Source organism: Bactrocera oleae, chromosome 5 (genome assembly GCF_042242935.1).
Source record: "Bactrocera oleae isolate idBacOlea1 chromosome 5, idBacOlea1, whole genome shotgun sequence".
NCBI classification, from domain to species: Eukaryota; Metazoa; Arthropoda; class Insecta; order Diptera; family Tephritidae; genus Bactrocera; species Bactrocera oleae.
Genome location: NC_091539.1, coordinates 6,443,723 through 6,462,627, shown reverse-complemented (window position 1 = coordinate 6,462,627; position 18,905 = coordinate 6,443,723). Strand labels below are relative to the sequence as shown.

The following is an 18,905-nucleotide window of genomic DNA, read 5'->3' as shown; positions in this document are numbered from 1 at the left end:
ATTCCCCTTTTGCTGTTTGGCAATAGGACAATGGATAAGAAAATCCAAATGACAGGGTTGCTTATAGGGTGTACATTATTTGAATGGATAACAACTAATTGTACATTTGTGGCAAGCTAGCTTAGTTAATATAACATTTAAAAGCTTTTTTAAATTATATTTTTAGATTATAAAGACAATTTGAGGTGTTTTTGTTATAATTTACTTCATTACAAATCATTTCCCTTAGTAAATTCGTTAAAAAAATAAAGCAACAGCAACCCTATAGGAATACGTTCCAATTTGCGGAAAAGGAAAAGAGCACTAGGCTGTAATATATTTTATTTATTTCAATTAGTAATGAGAAAAAGAGATGTCGATCGTATATAGAGAATTGCAGAAAGAGGATACGAGTAAAGGGTGTTTCACTTGCAACTAAGCTATTATGCATGTCACTATCAGCCAACATGATATGGATAAACAACAGCAACAAAGGTAAACTCATATTAATTTTCAATAAATGTCTGCAACTATATTATGTATTAAGTTTATGTAATTCGATGGCTTAAATAATTTTAATACTTACCCTGCAAGCCACCTATCGTTTAAGTCATCGGTTTATTACCCAACAGAGCTACCAGAAACTTCTGTTCTAATTTCTATAAGTTTCTTAAACCCAATTGACAATTCTAACCAGAAGTTTTGTGTATGTTTAATCGTTTATCATTTTCTTAAAGAAGGTATGTGTTAATTTCCGCGTTACTTCTTTGGATGTTTCCGAGCTCGGTTTCTGTGACTTTCTATGTAAATTGAACCAATTATTTCAAAACACAAAATATTTATGTCAAAAAAGTAAATATAGTTGGTAATAACATTTAACATATATATGCGCGTTGGCAACGCGATCGACCATAGCCCTTCTCTTTGACAAACACTAGCTAGCAATTCTATCAAAAACACAAAACAAAGTGAATTGCATTTTAATACATCCGCCATTAAGAACTATTACAAAGGCAAACATTGAAAATAATAGTTTTAAACGCTTTTACATGGATATGAAATAGTTTAAAGTCAACACCAATATTATTATAACTTCTTGTGGTAAAAATATAAAGGACATAATAAGTCGTTGGTACTTATTTTGGTGAGTACAAATTACCGGCTAGCAACAAAAATATAAAAAAACGAAACAGTTTTTTTATACACGCAACTGGGGGCGTGAAGTTTAAAATATATATTAATTATTTGCAACTAAGGGCGAACACAAAACCCTATAGCGATAACATAAAAGGAATAGAAGAAGCGTAAAGGGTTTTCGTAACAGACATGACGCCCTTCGATGATTTCGCATATCTGATTAATCATGTATTGTTGGGCGATGAACCGGTAAGTGCAATCAAAGTTGGTAAATTAAAAATTTACAGTTAAACAGTTGAATTTTAAAAATTTAAATTTTGGTTACATGATTCAATAGACGATTGAGGATTTTATACTCCTGGTGGGCACGCTGGTGGCGTTTATAGCGTTTATATTGTGGTGTTGTTTTCCCATACAACCGAAGGTAAGTCTTTTTGTGCAAATCTTTAAGAAGTAAATTTGTTTAGTTGTTAGCTATTATTTTCTTGCGAATTCTCTTCCGTAGGATGGTACTAATCATCGGCAGTTCTCTTGCAAATCCCTACAAAATTCACTTGAGTCTGCACAGGTGCATAGCAGTTACAGTAAATTGGCGTATAACGAATACACAATGAAAAGTGGCGGACATGTCTATCATTGTTGTACTTAATTAAGAAGCGACGACGTAGTCCACGTGCGTGCGTAATAATTGAAGAATTAATACAAATTAATACATTTCAATTTATGCGGTAGTCGTAGCGAAGCGAAAATCCTGAAAAAAAACACGCTAACGTATTTTGCATAGTAAAACAAAATGAATTTCATTAAAAGAGTGAGCCAACTACCCAAAATGTAGGTAAAAAAACTTAAAATCGAATAAGTAAGAAGCAAGTGCTAAAGGACTTCTATAAAAACATATTTATTATATAGTTATTTTTAATTAAATTTAAAAAAGGTAAAGCAGTGAAAGTCAAATATATTGCCTATACATTATTAATATAAAATTTATTTATTTATTTAGTATAGTTGTAGTATGGAATAATAAAAATAATATGTTAAGTTCTAACTTAGATGAAAAAAAGGCTGCGCCTCGCTAAAGCGACGTTCGTAATGTAAAATGAACTTTAAATGACAAAGCATGAATAATTTAAATATTTTGACATGCCTTTTCGCTGCAATTGAAATCGCGTGTAAATAAAATAATTTAATTGTAATAAACGCATTAATTAATGAATGACACATAAATATATATACAGTACATATTTACTAAATTGAATACATATACATATACATGATACCAAATGCAAGAAATAACATTAGAAAACTAAATATGTCTTAAAAGTAAGGAATTATTTGCTGAAGGTGCTTTTCCGCTTTATTTTGATTATTATTATTATTATTTATTTAAAAGCTAATTTTTTAAGCGAAAACAAAATTTTTTTATATTAATGACAATTTTCATATAATAATTTTTATATTTATTTTATGATCTAATTATTCGAACAAAATGTGGCATAAGTTGTACCAATATTTTAAGCGAAAACAAACATTTTTTATATTAATGACAATTTTTATATTTATTTTATGATCTTATATTCGAAAACAAAGTGGCATAACCTCAGTATTTTCCAAATTTCGTGGAATCTGGTATTTATTACACTGTAAATAAACGCAAATTTTCTTCTTGTTGAGATTATATTTTGTTTATATAGACTTGCCTTTGAATTGTTGCTTTTTTGTTAATAAGTTTTTATAAAAATATTTTTAGGTTAAGAATTTACTAGATAATTTTTGAAAAAAAAATTTTAGTTATTCGTTTTTAGTTTTTTTTATAAACAGTGAATTAAGCCATTTTGTAAAAGTATAAAATTTGGTTTAGACGATTTTAAATTTTAATTAATTTTGTCTACTAAAATATTATTTCATAAACATTATTTCGAGTCATTTTGTAAGACCCAAAAACTAGTATTTAATCATTATATAATTCAAAATAAACAAAAATATATAAACAAATACATAATTGTATATATTTTTTCTTAGTGCTAAAAACATTTACTCCATAAATAAAATAAAAATCTTTACAATAATTATACCTGCTAAAGAAAGAAATAACGCCAACTAAAAATAAAAGTACGAATTGAGAAAATATAAAAAAATAGAATTTTTACTTTAGTGGAAAAAGTTAAAGAAAAATTGCCATAAAATACTGCAACAACCATATAAAAAAAATATGTAAAATTTATATATATATTATATATTATATGGTATATTATATATATTTTATTTTACTTTTTATTATATATATATATATTTTTTATTATATATTATATATAAAAGTGATTTTTAAATTATTTAGGAAGTACTTTAGTTTCATATGAACTTTTAATTGTTTTAAATTTTTAATTTTTTTATTACTCTCTATATCCGTTTTAATAAAAGTCATAAAAATTATTTTTTAAATATTTAATATATTTTCATATGTACTTTTTATTCTTTTAGATTTTTAATTTTTCTATATATTTTTTTATGTACGTATTAATAAAAGTCGTTTTATAACTGTTTCAAAATTATTTATTTTTTCGTTTTCATTACATCATTTGCTTATATGCTAATTCGTTGTTTATATTTTTTATATTTTTAGTATGAATTTGTTTGTCGTCTTTTGTGTGTGCATTTGGTGAAAGCAGTTTCAAGGTTAATGTTATTGTAAGCACTTAGGAAAATTGAACTATAGGAAAATTAGGAGGTTAGATGAAGTTACATAAATTTTTTCGTTTAAAAAAATCTCAATTAAAAGAGTCTAGACATGAATTATAATTATGAAAGCCAATTTTAATATGTCTGCCTCCATACATTTTTCGACAAATCTAATTGTTTTACAATAATCAACGTCTTAAGTTTAATTTAAATTGCAATTTTAATTACATGCACATTATCTTCAACTCAACAAAATTAAAAAAATTTAATAATAATAAATAAAGTAATATATGTACATTATTACTCAGCTGAGTATAAATTCATTAAGTACAAGTTTACATAGCCTTATTGCATTGAAAGCGGTTTTACACAGTGTACCTACGTACAATTTCACAACCGCCTATTTCTACTTTTGGCACTAATTAATTTGCTATAGCACAATTTTTCGGCTGAGTTGTAATTAAATATATATATTTATATATAAATCTACTTAAAATAATATAACTTTAGTGTTAAAGTCGGTGTACAAGAATATAGGCAAACTTAAAACTGATATTACCTAAAAATTCAACAGCTAAAATTTGGCTTCGCATTGTGTAATTAAATAGATTTGGTGTTTTTATACATCGCACTTACAGTACTAAACAGTCTTAATTAGCTCACGTAATAAAATTATTAATTTTTTTTTTTACAAAAAATATACAAGAAAATACTATTATTAGTTTCACAACGTTCTAACTTTTCAAACATCCATTTTTACTATTTTCGATTTTGCTCACTAGCATTGCTTTGGGAAGAACACGTTCATCTCAATCAAAATCTGCAGCACAATAAAAACTAAATAGATGCCGATCAATGCTACGCCCGCGCGTTTCGTTAGACGATAACCGCTAAAACTCAATATGAGGAAGAGCGCTAATGTGCAGAACAGCAGAATGATAATGTTGAACTCAATACCTTGCGCGGCAATTTGAATCATAGCGCTGCCATCTGTTTTGCCATAATTCATGCAGTTTTTAATAAACCATGGCACGCCCAGCGAGAGTAGGATGGCAAGTGAGTTAGCGCCCAGCGAGTTGGAGACGCCAATGCCGTTTTCACCTAAATAAGAGTGAGAGCGAGAGAGAGATAGTAAATATAATATCGTTTGAGTGATTGGAAGAGAAAAGCGAAAAACGGAGAAAGGACGTAAAATAAAAGAGAGATTGAGTGTTGTTAAATGAGTTTACAGTTACTTTTTAAAAAATTTAAAAAGAGAAAGAGAGAAGACGAGAAGTGAAAGAGAATATACAGAGAGAGAGAGTGAAAGAGAAGACGTGAAGTGACAGAAAATAAAAAAGGAGAGAGAATGGAGAGTGTACTAATTTTTGAAAAAGTAAAAGTGGCGTGAAAACCGTTAGTTTTAATAGATAGCTACTGTGACATCAGCAAAGTAGCTGATATTGACAAATTCAATTTGTAAGAAAGAGAGAGTGAGATAGAGAGAAAGAGTTGTCTAATTGTTTTACTCACCATTACGCAGTGAAATACAACTGGAAACCGCTTCGGGCATAGTTGAACCGGCCGCCAAAAAGGTGAGTCCCATAATTATTTCAGGTACATTTACCGCAACACCTGTAATAGTTACAAAAAAGTTTTATAAATACAGATTGCAAAAAGATTTACTATATAATATATATTATACATATATTTAAAAAATATATTTTTAATAATTTAGCTTCTAAACAATATATTTTAGTAATGTATTTTTAAGTTGGTATTCATTTCTTTTCTGAATTGTCGTTCTTAAACTGTCTTTGTGATCATATGATCGATCAGCAAAATCACATGATCATTCAGCATATGATATTTTTCAAGTCACATCAATAAAAATTAATTTAGTACAGACGCAAACCTTCTAATAGTAAACTGCTTAAAGACGCTAACATTTTACCTGATATAATGATCATTCTAAACGCATTGTGTGATCTAGTTTGTAAACCACCAGAACAGAATTTATATTAAACAAGCGGCTAATTAATATTTAATTAACAAATGTAAATTGTTCTTATGACGAATTTGCTGTCAGTTAGATTGACTTTGAGACTAATTAAATTGCGAACTTGAGCTACCTTTATTCACTACAAATTTAATTAACATAAAATTACGAAAGTCAACGGAAAAGATATCGCTTGTTTTATAATGTACTGTATCAGTAATTTTAATTGATTACTTAAATCAAGCTATCGAATTAATTTGAATTGTATTAGTATTTTTTATAATTTTTACTCACCAAATGCTGTCAACATCCAAACAATCATATAAGCATTGAGACCAATCGCAATGATGCACATCACAAATGAGAGTGGATAGAGGCGACGATGATGTGCGGGATTGGGTATCACAAATGTGAGTGTAAATTTAATGGGAAATATGAAGGCCCACCAGAATTTTCTAAATGCCGTCTCACCATGTGGTAGAGAGAAGAGTTTTTGCGGTTGCGGTGGCACGTCATCGCTTTCGTCGCTATTAACTGCAGAGAAAAAATTATTTAAATAAAAATTTTTCTTTTAAATTTTAAACATTCTAAAAATATATATAATTTTTTTTTATAACTATTTGTTTTTTTTAATTATTTTTTCAATTATAAAAAACAAAACTTTTTTTTTAATTTTTCAATAGTATTTTTTCAATTATAAGAACATAAACATTTTTAAAAAATTTCAATATTATTATTTAAATTTTTTTAATCATCATATATCACAAAATAGTTTAAATTTTAAACATACTAAAATTTGTAAGGAATATTTTTTTTAGTTTTTTTTTTAATATTTTTATTACATAAAATTTTCAAAATTGTAATCACATGTCTCATATTCAGCAGTTTTTTATTTATTCATTTTTAATTTTTTTTATGAACTTACAACTTTTGGAATGCGTCAAATTCACTGTCGAGGTATTATCGGGTAAATTTATCACAAACAGTCCATCACCGCCCAGATGATCCTTTTTGAGTGGCAGACGCGCCTTGGCACTATTCTCTGGTGGTTCAGTAAAATCTGTAAAAAAAATTAAAGATTGAAAATAAAATATAATGATAAAAAATAAAATATAATAGTAAATATATAATTAAAAAAAAAAAACTAGTAATTACAAAATATATAAAAAAATGCAAATATTTGCAAAAAAAAACATACAATATAATAATAATAAATAAAATATAATAATGAATATTTATATACAATAAAATGCATAAAATAAAAATAAAATATTTCAAATATTTGCAAAAATACAATAAAAATAAAAAATTTCAAATATTTGCAAAAATAAAAATATTAAAAATAAATATAAAAATAATAAATAAAACACAATAATAAGTATGTATTAAAATATTATAAAAATAATAACTGCATAAAATAAAAGTAAAAAAATTCAAATATTTGCAAAAAAAAAAGTTTATTCAAAATAATATATAATAGATAAAAAATGAAATAAAATAATAAATATATATATAAATATATAAAATTTAAATTTGTTAAGAAACTAATTTTGTTCGAATTTCATTTTTACTATTCATTTATTAACTATTACTATTCATATATCGACAACTAAAATTTAACGGTTCATTTTCAGCGTCATCATTAAGTTGAAATTTTTTAAGGCACACATTTTCTGAGAAATCCAATTTTCATGAAGCTATTATTTTTTTTGTTTCATTAAATTTGAATTAAATATTCTCATAAAAATATATTTTTAATAATTCTATAGAATAATTTTAATGAAATGAAGCAAACAAAAAAATGAAATATTTGCGAAAAAAATTATATTTAACTAGGTAATTTACAAAATCCATTAAATGCACAAAATATAATTAAATTTAATAAAATAAAAATATTTTTTTAAGTGGAAAAGTTAACAGTTACGAAAAATATAAGCAAAAATTTATCAATTTATTTTTTATTCAATTTAAATTTACTTATGACAATAATTTTCTGTCGAAAACCAATTTTTATCAAAAAAAAATTTTCTAGTTTTCATAGAATTTTTTATTTTGTTAAATTATAAATAATATTTCTATTTTTGTTTTTAATAATTTTTTAGTTTTTTGTTTTTTTTATTTATTATTGCATTTTAGTATTTTATTTTCTATTCCCGCTATTGGTTTCTCCAATTTACTCACCATATCGCTTCGATATGCAGCAATTCATCTTATCCTCTACGAAAACACGTATGGCTGGCATAAATTTGTTGTTGTTAAATGTAAGAAAATAATAGAAAATGAGGAAACCCATCATGATGCATGATTCGGCGAAGCTGACATAGCCACCCCAGGCGAGTATAATGAGTATAATTGTATTAAAACTATATATGACACAGTCACGCGCTATAGGCCACCAATCGAGTTGGACAGGCTGTAAAAGAGCGTTTAAAAACGAGAGAGAAATTAAAATCAAAGAAATATAAACTGTTTACATATACGCCTTACCTTTTTTATGCATAACGCCCCCAGCGCAGCCACGCCCAATGTATTGAACATCAGCGAACCGATAATCGTGCCCAAGCCCATATCCGAATCCGTTATGAGCGTACTTATCGTATTCGTAAAGAATTCGGGCATTGAGGTGGCGGTGGCCATAAAAGTCGCCGCAGCGACATCTTTGGATAAATTCAAATCTTCACATATACATTCAACGGTGGGCAGGAAAAAGTCATTGCAAATAATGGCGAGCAATATGAAGAAATAGACGGCGGCAATGACATGCAACACGACCCAGCCTTGACGTAATTGCTCCACTGTGCAGGGAAAATATTTGGTAAGTATTATAAAGTTTTGTTTATTAAAAGTTTTTGTTATAAAAAATGTTTGTCAAAAATTCGATACTATATAATTTTTTTTTATAAAAAATGTTTGTTGTTAAAATTTTTTAATTTTTATAATAAAAAATGTTTACTTTTCCAAATTATTAATTTATTAACTTTTATCAAAAAAGTGATACTAATTTTTTTTTATTAAAAAACTTTGCTTTTCAAAATATTAATTTATTATATTCAAAATTATTAATTATTATCGTGAAGTGATACGCTATTAATTTAAAAAAAAAAAATTTTTACTCCTTTAAATTACTAAAAATTATCAAAATATTAATTTTTTTTTAAGGCAATATTTTATTCATTTTTTATAAAAAATGTTTACTCTTTCAAATTATTAATTTATTATAATCAAAATAATTACTTTTTTTTGTAATTTTTTATAAATTATTTTTTTGAAATTATTTTATTTTAACGCAAACTTTATTAATGTTTACTCTTTATTTTTATTTATTATAATAATATAATTATTTTATTTTATATTTAAAAATATTTTTTTTTAAATAATTATTTTTTACTCTTTCAAATTATTAAAAATTATCAAAATAATTTTTTTTTAAGGCGTTACTGTATTAATTTTTTTTTTTTAATTTTTTACTCTTTTTAATTATTAATTTATTATAAACAAAATATTTTTTTTTAATTGCGATATTTAAATAAATTTTTTTATAAAAAACTTTTGCTCATTCAAATTATAAATTTTAATAATCAAAATTGTTAATTTTGAAAAAAAGTAATACATTCTTAATTTTTTTTTAATTATTATATTTTGTCTTCTAAATTGTTAATTTTTTTTTCAAAAAAGTGATACTTTAATGTAATATTTATTTAATATATTTTATAAATTTTTTTTTTCAAAATTTGTTCATAATTTTAATATATTTTTAAATTAAACAACAACAAAAGCAAACACTATACAAATAGTAAATATTTTTTAATCGGTCAATTTCCGGCCTCTTTTAAATAATCTCAGAAATCGCCTCCTTCAAATTGCTACCAAATTATCTTCTAATTAGCTGGGTTTTCCCTACTTTCAAATTGCATTCCATTGAACTCAGGACTTGCAATGTAGATAATTCGCTAATGACCGCCGATTAAAAAAATTGACTCACTCTGCGCGGTACTTATAAATCCAACATGTGTTAGTTTCGATAAGCGTAGTGCAAAATGTTAATGAGATAAGCTATAGCTATATATAATATATAGCTCACGTGCTGATATTTATATATACATATACATATACATATATATTAACACTGGTTTCACGAAAAACTCGGCGGGAATTTTTCACCGAAGCATTTAATATAAAATTTGTTAAACTCATAAAAATAAAAAGTTGTAAAAGCTCATAACGTTGAGCTTTAAAAAGTTTTACACATCTACTTTAAAACTTTTATTGAACTTTGAAGCTTTTAAAATTTACGCCATGAGAATGCTTTTTATAGTGAATTATATAGCATTGTACATTAACAAAATACATACATGTTAGAACAGTTTGGAGCTTTCACAGCTTTTTAAGCAAATGCAAAACTTGAGCTTTTTCCAGGTTTTACTAAAAATTTCAGTGTAATTACGATTTTTTTTAAAATTTTAAGAGTTTTTAAAATTTTGTAGTCCATATAAAAAAAAATGCAGTTCTAAATTCTAAAGTTTATAAACTTCTTTAAATAAAATTCGGCATAAGAAAAATGTAGCGTTTAAACTTTGAAAGTTTAATAGGCAACGTTTTCATTTCGTTTTCAAAATAGTATTCCAACAAATTTGTATCTTAATTTCAAAGTAAAAAAGAGCTTTTTAGCTTTTGTCAACTTTCCGAGCTAAATTTTAAATACCTATCCATTTATATTTTCTCGCTTTTTATACAAACAAATATTCAAATATAACGAAAGAGCTTTTGAGTTTGAATTGTTTACGACTTTGAAGCTTTTAACTGCTAGAAAATAAAGCAGCTAAATTTTATTTAATTAGTTCTTTCTCGTACTTTTTTCTTTTTAAATAATTCTGCGTACGAAAAATTGAGCTTTTAAGCTTCGAAAGTTTAACTAGCAACGTTTTGTCGTTTAGTATTTTCAAATATAACAAAATAGTATTCCAGCTAATTTTTATCTTATATAAAAATAAGCATTAAAAAATAACGTAAAAGCTTTTGGGCTTTTTTTTAACAGAAGAGCTTTTGAGCTTTTTTTTTATACATTTCTGTGACTTATTAAAATACTTAAAAAAAATTACAAAAGAGCTTTTGACCTTTTTTTTTAATACATTTCTTTGAATTATTTACAATTTTCTGAGTAAAAAATTAGCAGTTCAATTTTGAATAATTGTGTATTTCTATTTTCGAACTTGCAATTTATGTATATTAGTTTTTAAAGCTGTAAGCTATTCGCCGTTTTTGTTTCTACTCGCAAGCTTGAAGCATGTGCGCTCTGGGTATGTGAATTATGGTTTGTAAGTTTGCTTTGTGTTTTTGTAAAATTTACTTTTTTTTACATGTTTACTTTTATATTGTTGTATTTGACATAATAAACATACCTGTGAAAAATTCAGGAAACTCATCTAACGGTGTACCGGTAGTATCCTCTTCACAAAGCTGGTCCTCACGTGCCAATGGCTGATGCAGTACATATTCAATATAATGGAAGGTTTGTTCCAGAAACGTTTCATTATATTCTGAAAGAGATGAGTTAAAAAAATTGATATTGAAAACAAAAATATTTAAAAAAAATTTGCTAAAAAAATTTTAATTTTTGACTCAATTTTTTTGTTTTATAAGCGTTTCGGTTTTTGTTTATATAAATTTTTTTTTTAATTTTGGTTTAATAAATTTTGTTAATTTATTATTTTTAGTATTCCGCTTTTTTGTATAAAAAGTTTTTTACTAAAATTATATATTAACTATTAACTTTTTACTAAATTTTTTTTTTTTAAAGCGTTTCAGTTTTATTTATATACATATATAGAAAAAATAAAGTTTTCTTAAAAATTTTTTTTATAAAAATTTAAAGGTTTTTCTAATGTTTTTTTTTTGTTCTATAAGCCTTTCAATGTGCGTTTTTGTTTTTTTAAACTTTAATTTTTTAAATTTTGTTGATATAATACTTTTAGTATTCTGTCTTTTAATAATTTTTTTATTTGCGTGTGCGAATTTACATTTTTTACAAATTTTTTATGTGCTTTTAAGCTTTTTTTATTTTTTATTTTTGAATTTGTTTGCTTTATTAGTTTTAGTAGTATTCTGTATTAAATTTTTAGTTACTAATCTAAATTTATGAGTTTGAAAAATATTTATCAACTTGTCTCTTTTAGTGTAGTCATAATTTATACGCTCGCCTTAAACCTCAAATATTTTTTATTGGCATAACTATAATTAACTTTTATAAGGTGCCAGCTTACTTTTATTAAATATTCGGAAGAAATTTAATTTCGTGGAAAATTCACTAACACCTGTTAAATGCGAACAGTGTGTTTGAGAGAGAGTAGAGCGTGATTATATGTATGCTTGAATAACGGAACACTTAAATCACGTATTCTAAAGAGAAATGTATTTATTCTAATATCTCAATTGGCTCATTAACTTTCAGTAAATATGCCAATATGCAAATCTTTACGAGCTTAATTATCGCCATTAGCATTGTACACACTATAGAAGTTGTAAAACAAATCTGCTTATCTATTCCAGAAAAAAATCTCCGACGTGCAGGAGTAATTAATATTCGGCAGAGGAAAATTTAGTAACTCTTATTTTCAAGCATTCTAATTCTATGATATATTGGGCAAATAATTTTCAAGTTACTAACAAAATGCAGCAAGTGCTATTTATACAGCGGTCTGGTTCTGCTGCTCAATGACAATTGTTTTTGTTTGGATATTTGAAAAACATTAGATGTGATACTTTAGAAGTAACTAGTTTCAGGTTTAAATGAGTTGAAGATTGCATTAGGGACCATATTATTGTTTTGTTGTTCTCAAAAAATCGATTTTTTTCGATTTTGCATCATGCTCACATATCGAACGTACATGTATTTGAGATTGTTCAACGAAAATTTGACGTTGATGCGGAAAATAGTTTCGGAAGTAGGCGCGTAATTGCAAGAATGTTTGAAAGTGGTGTAATTGGCGCCTAAAACTTTTAACGCGTTCTTCTCGAAACGCTGTTGCCAGAATCGTTGCGGAATATTTTTTTGAAACGGCTAGAATCGGCTTGAAATTTTCATGCGACATTCTCAGTTGTATTTGACAAACAGTGACCGAAGGAATAAGATTTTTGATAATTTCGATTTTTTAAGCAAATCTAGAATGTAAAATGTAGAGAAAAGTGTAAAATTTTTCACAAAAAAGATTGTTTTTTGTAGAGCCAACCTGTTTGAAAAATCTAAATTTTTAATGATCCTTCGATTCTTAACTGTTTTGATCTATAGTAATAATATTTGTTTTTTTTGGATACTAGACCGAGGGTAATTTTAGACAAAAAATCTTTCTCAGAGTCCAACATAATTTTTCGGAGGTCCTCCTGGCGATCGGCTACGTAAACAAGAGAATACAAAATTTTTCAAAATGAAACGCCGCTTATTAAAATTCAATGAAGACTAAAAATTGATGGAGTTGGAATTCTTAAGTAGTTTTTATATTATTTACGAAATTTTCAAAAGGCTGACAGAGAGATCTTAAATTGAGCTATACTCTTACAGAAGCTTGAAATCGCACAAATATCAAATCACTCAATCACTTTGAGCTAAGTGTTTAGTTGTTCAACATAATGAGCAAATAATTTGAGTTGAAAATACATTAATGGGTGTAAAATTGAGCAATTTGTACTAAATAAAACTGATTTCTGTTCTTTAAACCAAAACCAAAAATACGCCTAACGGTAAATTATTGAGTGTAAAAATATTGCAGGCAGTAAATGTTTGCGTATATTTGATTTTTCAGCATATATAACGGTTTTATGGTGTATAAAAATTATTTGTGAAGAAATTAGTATTACTTTTCCACTATGACAACAAAAAAAAATCACTCAAAGTGCATTTTTAAAATATAAGGTTGCCACTAATAACTTTTAAAAATTCTTTTTATGCGTTCATTATTCTGCTGGCACTTATTTATCGCATGAAAATAACACAACAAATATGAAAACAACAAAAACAAAGGTTTCAATTCAAATATGTACGTAACAGGGAACACAAATTGCATATTGAACGAGCGCCTACAACAACAATGCTAACAACTAAAATATACTAGTAACGACAACAAAAAGTGTCAATAAATTATTATTATTATTAATGCGCGCATTTATTCATTATTTACTTATCAGTGTGATTACTATGCATTACATTGAAGAACAACAATAAACAGCTAACAGTATAACAGCTAAATTACAACAACAAAAACAAAAAAGAATCACTAACTAACAGCTAACATTAGTATTGTTTATTTACACTAAGTATGAAGCTTGATGAGTGCTGTGTGATGAATGATGAGTGTACTGATTGTTGCACTATGTAGAATGGCAGTAGCGGCAAGAGTAACGGTTTTTGAGTGGAATGATTTATTAACACGCTGCTGGCAGTGGTGCAGTGCGCTAATTGTTTAGCAGTGTGTGCTCATTGTATGTCATAAATAACGTATGGGTATCGCTTAAAACAGCTGTTTGGCGTGAGTGGGGTTAGTGCCAGTGCTGTTGACGCGTAACTTTATACAACGCGCAAATGAGTGTGGGTACTACGTGAGCCTACAGCAGTTATAGCTGTATTTAATAATTCATGATCATTTTATAAAAAAGTCTCTTCGCTCAATGCCATTTATGCGCCTTAAACATACATACATATATGTACACATTTGTTTATCAATTTATATGTACTTAAAAAAAATGTATATTCTTATATCATTATTAATTTGCCTTTTGGCGTGCGTTCTTGTCAACACCTTAAGTGTTGTTGACGAAAAACGAAAAAAAAATGCAAAATAATAATTTAAAAAGCTCTTAACAACTCAGTCACGCCGGTTTGATAGACTGTTAATATCAATGGTAACAAATTGAAAATTATATAATATTACATAGTAGATTTTGATTAGTTTAGCGACGCGCGATATTAGTTTAATTAAGTAGGAAATTTTTCCGCAATTAATGAAATAAGCTTAACAAAAATATTGTTTATATAAAACCTAAAATATATTATAATAAAAAATTCAAATAAAATTAAAAAACTTTTATTAAAAATATAATAAAAAAAATATGTTTAAATAAAAAAATTTAAAAGAATGTAGAAAAAAAAAATAAAAAAAATTAATAAATGAAAATTAAAAAACAATTAAAAAAATTAAAATAAACTAAAAACATTCAAAGAATAATTGAAAGAAATTAAAAAATACATACGTAAATGAAGTTAAATAAAACAAGTTAATATAAAATATTACTATAAAACTTAAATAAAATACTAATAAAAAATTATTAAATATAAAAATTATATAAAATACTGATAGAAAAATTAATGAATATAAAAATTAAATAAAATACTCACAGAAAAATTAATAAAATAACTATAAAATTTAATACGCAAAAATTAAAAAAAAAAATTAATTTAAATTAAAATAAAACTTAAAAGCATGTAAAACAAACAATTAAAAAACGAATAGAAAAAAAATCCAAAACAATTTAATAAAGCAAGAAAAAAATTTAAAAGTAATTAAAAAAAAGATTTTAAGAAAATAAATCATTAAATAAAATACTCTTAGAAAAATTTACAAAATACCTATAAAGGCTAATAAGTAAATATTAAACACAATATAAACATGTATTTTAAAAAATAAACAAAAGCATTCAAAAATGCAAAAAAAAAGAAAAAAAAAAATTAAATATATTGAAAATATTATAAAGTTACTACAAATGCTAATAAGAAAAAATTAAAAATATTTTAATGAATCAAATTAAAAATATATAAGAAAAAACTAAAAATATTTTAAAGAATCAAATTGAAAAAGTATAAGAAAAAATTAAAAATAATATAATAAATCGAATTATAAAACATCAATTTAAAAAAATTTTATATATATTGTATTTATATTAGCATAAATAAGAATAAAAAAGTAAATTTTACATATAATACTAAAAAACAAATTAAATAAAACATTTATTGAAAAATCGTCAAAATTAAATAGTAATAAAATAAAAAGTTTAAATTATTAATAAGTAAAAAAAAAATATAAAAAACTAATAAAAAAGTAAAACCATTAATAAAATAAACCTCATTAACACAAAAAGTTATATATATATAATTCGGCTATTATAGCATAAATATCAATAAAAAGTAAACTTTATGTTATGGTATGTTTACCAAATAAATTAAATACAATTTTTATCGAAAAATCTATAAAATAACTATAAATGTTTATGAAAAAAATATATTAATTACCAATTCCTCGATATTTCTATCATTGCTGAGTAAATTATTTGTTTTGTGATTAATCACTTTTTGCATTACTATTTACATATCCAACAGTGATAATTATAAGTCACCAAAATAATTTACGCTTTTTCTTATCAGTAAACGAAAAAAAAATAAAAATATAAATTAATTTGCAAATAACCAAATATTATATATAAATATATCGAAATCATGCTATCGTATATATGTAATTAATTATAGATCAGATTAAAACACGCGGCACTCAAAGGCAACTAAAATCAACAACACGTGCATTACAAATAAAAAATATAACTTTTAATTTTTGTTTATTTATTTATATTTATGTTTGAACGCGCGTGTGCGTATATCAAATTGCTGCCAAAAGTAATGCATTTTCGTGATTAATCATGCAAGCGCCGTTATCAGCCAACAATCATTTATTTTCTACTTATATATCATAATTCTGATTTTCAATTTATTGTATGTCAATGATTTTGGTTGCGGTTGTGATTGACTGCTTGAATAATCCTTATCAAAACTTATGGTAACTTGCTTAGTGGAACTTGACATTTATCAAATATAAAACCAGATATAAGTATTTAGCAGTGTTATCACTCATTTTAAAACCCTCTCATTGTGTTACTGTAGTCCACGTCAAGTGATGGATTTGTTGCATGTGAATCGCGATCAAGCTTATTATAAATCGTTTACACTTAACTCAATTTATAATTATGTCATAATTGTTATCGATATCATCATTTCGATATTATTTTTTAAACAACTATGACTAACATTTGTGTTTAATTATATTTATAACTATTTATAATGACTGTCTGCTGATAAGCAAACCACTTTAGGCAGAAAATTTCCAGTATTTCACTAAGAAATTTTATCTTCAAAATTTTACTTAAACTCGTTCATAACTTTTTTAACATTATCTTATCAAATGTAAGTGGGGGTTTCGGTTTACTTATAAAATTAAAATATTAATCTTTCATACTTATCAAATTTGAATTTAATATTTTTTTGCAAATTTTAATTTATTTTTGCAAATTTAAATTAGATTTTTTTTTTCCAAATTTGAATTTAATTTTTTGCAGATTTAAACTTATTTGTTTTTCAAATTTAAATTAATTTGGTTGGCAAATTTTAATTAAATTTTTTGCAATTTAAAATTTTTTTTGCTAATTTTAATTAAATTTTTTGCAAATTTAAATTGTTTTGTGCAAATTTAAATTTATATTTTTGTTATACTATTATTATTTTTTAAAGCTTTAAATCAATTCCAACGCGTTTTTTTAAATTGCAAATATCAACCACAGCTGACACGGCGTATGCGTAATTTTTTGCTGTCACAACTCAGCTGATTGGCATTTGTTGCTTGTGATTACTTATAAATGTAGCTGCAAAAACTTTTGCCGCAAATAAGTCAATTTCAATAATTTGATATAAAACACTGAATTTAAAATTATATTAATTCCTGACTCTTAAAAATTATAAAATTATCTAAATTGTCCACTTAACTCTTCCTAGATAGCCACAACAGTCATAATCACAACAAAAAATTTCAAATACGCATAAATGTTTAATAATTAATTACGCTTATTAAACTTTGCGAGCAGTTGGCATTTGGTCATTAGCCTGTCAATAAATAAAGTTTAACAATTAAAGCAAACTTTGCTGCATAACACCAAATTGCGCGCCTTCATTGGTTAAGTATGCATTATCAATACGTAAAATAATCGATTGTGAGAATTGCAATGTGTCAATGACGGCTGCTCAAATCTTTGTGTTGTATTTGTTTAGAAAATTGTTATAATTATAGCAAAAGTTAATTGAATTTGCGATTCTAGGCATATTTTAGACCCGTGATAATTGCACGTGAATATTTCATTAGCAGTGTGTTAAGGGTTGTCAAGCAATATGTACTTGCTGTTAGTTAATTAGCAGATGAATCAGGAAAATCATTTTTTATGTGAAAGTATTTAGTGCACTAATTAGCAATAAAGATTGTCACTGTTATGTTTAAGTATATACGTATCGATTATTTTTTATAGATTTTGTATTGGTCTGTGTTTTAAACCACAATGCTAGTCACGTGCTCAGCATATCCTTTCTTCAATACTGTGTGTTTCCTATATGATCAACTAAAGGTGCGAACACCTTATAAGCGTCAATGAGCTTAATATTATATAATATATTCGAAAGATTAATCGATTCTCGATAATTTTGTAGTTTCAAACAAGAAGAGTACTATTCAATTTTCAATTTTTTTTTCTATTTTTATACTCTGAACAGGGTATATTAAGTTTGCCACGCAGTTTTTAGCACCCAGAAGGAAACTGCAAAAGCACTATAAAATATATATATGTATAACTGATTAGCTTGACAAGCTGAGTCGATTTAGTTTGTCTGTATATACGCGATCTAGTCCCTCACTTCTTGAGATATCTATATAAGTAGCTGAAATTTTGCGTACGCCCAAGAAGCTGCTGATTTGTCGCCGATATCGGACCACTACAGCATATAGCTGCCATACAAACTGAGCGATTAAGCTCACATCTTTGCATGCAAAACATTTTTATTTGACATCGCTACAATCTCCGAGCATATTGCTCAGAAACCGTAGAGTATAGCTGTCATACAAACTGAACGTTAAAAATCAAGATAACATTTTTTTCATACCCTTTTATGCTATAAAAAAGCAGATGTTATTTTTCATCAATCGATTTTTACTATTTTTATTTAGAATCCCTAAAAATCAGTATTAAAGCACTATGCATAATAATAATTGCAGTCAAGTAGTCAAGCACTTAAGAAAATGCAAATACTATTTAAAAGTCTGACTTCTTAATTATCAAGTTA

At 25.6% G+C, this 18,905-nt stretch overlaps 2 protein-coding genes across 4 annotated transcripts in view; one reads left to right on the top strand and one right to left on the bottom strand.

The window, feature by feature from the left end:
* The first annotated feature begins 893 nt into the window (after nt 1-893).
* Nucleotides 894-2,820, top strand: LOC106615069 (uncharacterized). Of its 2 annotated transcripts, XM_014231103.3 has the most exons (4): nt 895-1,123; nt 1,236-1,365; nt 1,454-1,540; nt 1,622-2,820. In XM_014231103.3, the coding sequence occupies exons 2-4, from the start codon at nt 1,306-1,308 to the stop codon at nt 1,763-1,765; spliced, it is 291 nt and encodes a 96-aa protein (XP_014086578.2). In that variant the 5' UTR covers nt 895-1,123; nt 1,236-1,305; the 3' UTR covers nt 1,766-2,820. The 2 variants fall into 2 exon arrangements, with proteins under 2 accessions (XP_069966539.1, XP_014086578.2); XM_070110438.1 differs by having other exon boundaries at nt 894-1,365.
* An 823-nt stretch (nt 2,821-3,643) lies between these two features.
* LOC106615056 (sodium/potassium/calcium exchanger 4) overlaps nt 3,644-18,905 on the bottom strand; it is a 35,541-nt gene continuing 20,279 nt past the window's right edge. For both annotated transcript variants that reach the window (XM_014231087.3, XM_036376998.2), the window contains 7 exons: nt 11,170-11,307; nt 8,258-8,565; nt 7,952-8,183; nt 6,696-6,830; nt 6,065-6,304; nt 5,305-5,406; nt 3,644-4,893 (listed from right to left, as the gene is read on the bottom strand). In XM_014231087.3, coding sequence (XP_014086562.2) covers nt 4,571-4,893; nt 5,305-5,406; nt 6,065-6,304; nt 6,696-6,830; nt 7,952-8,183; nt 8,258-8,565; nt 11,170-11,307 — 1,478 coding nt within the window. In that variant the 3' untranslated portion in view covers nt 3,644-4,570. The remainder of the gene's footprint in view (nt 4,894-5,304; nt 5,407-6,064; nt 6,305-6,695; nt 6,831-7,951; nt 8,184-8,257; nt 8,566-11,169; nt 11,308-18,905) is intronic.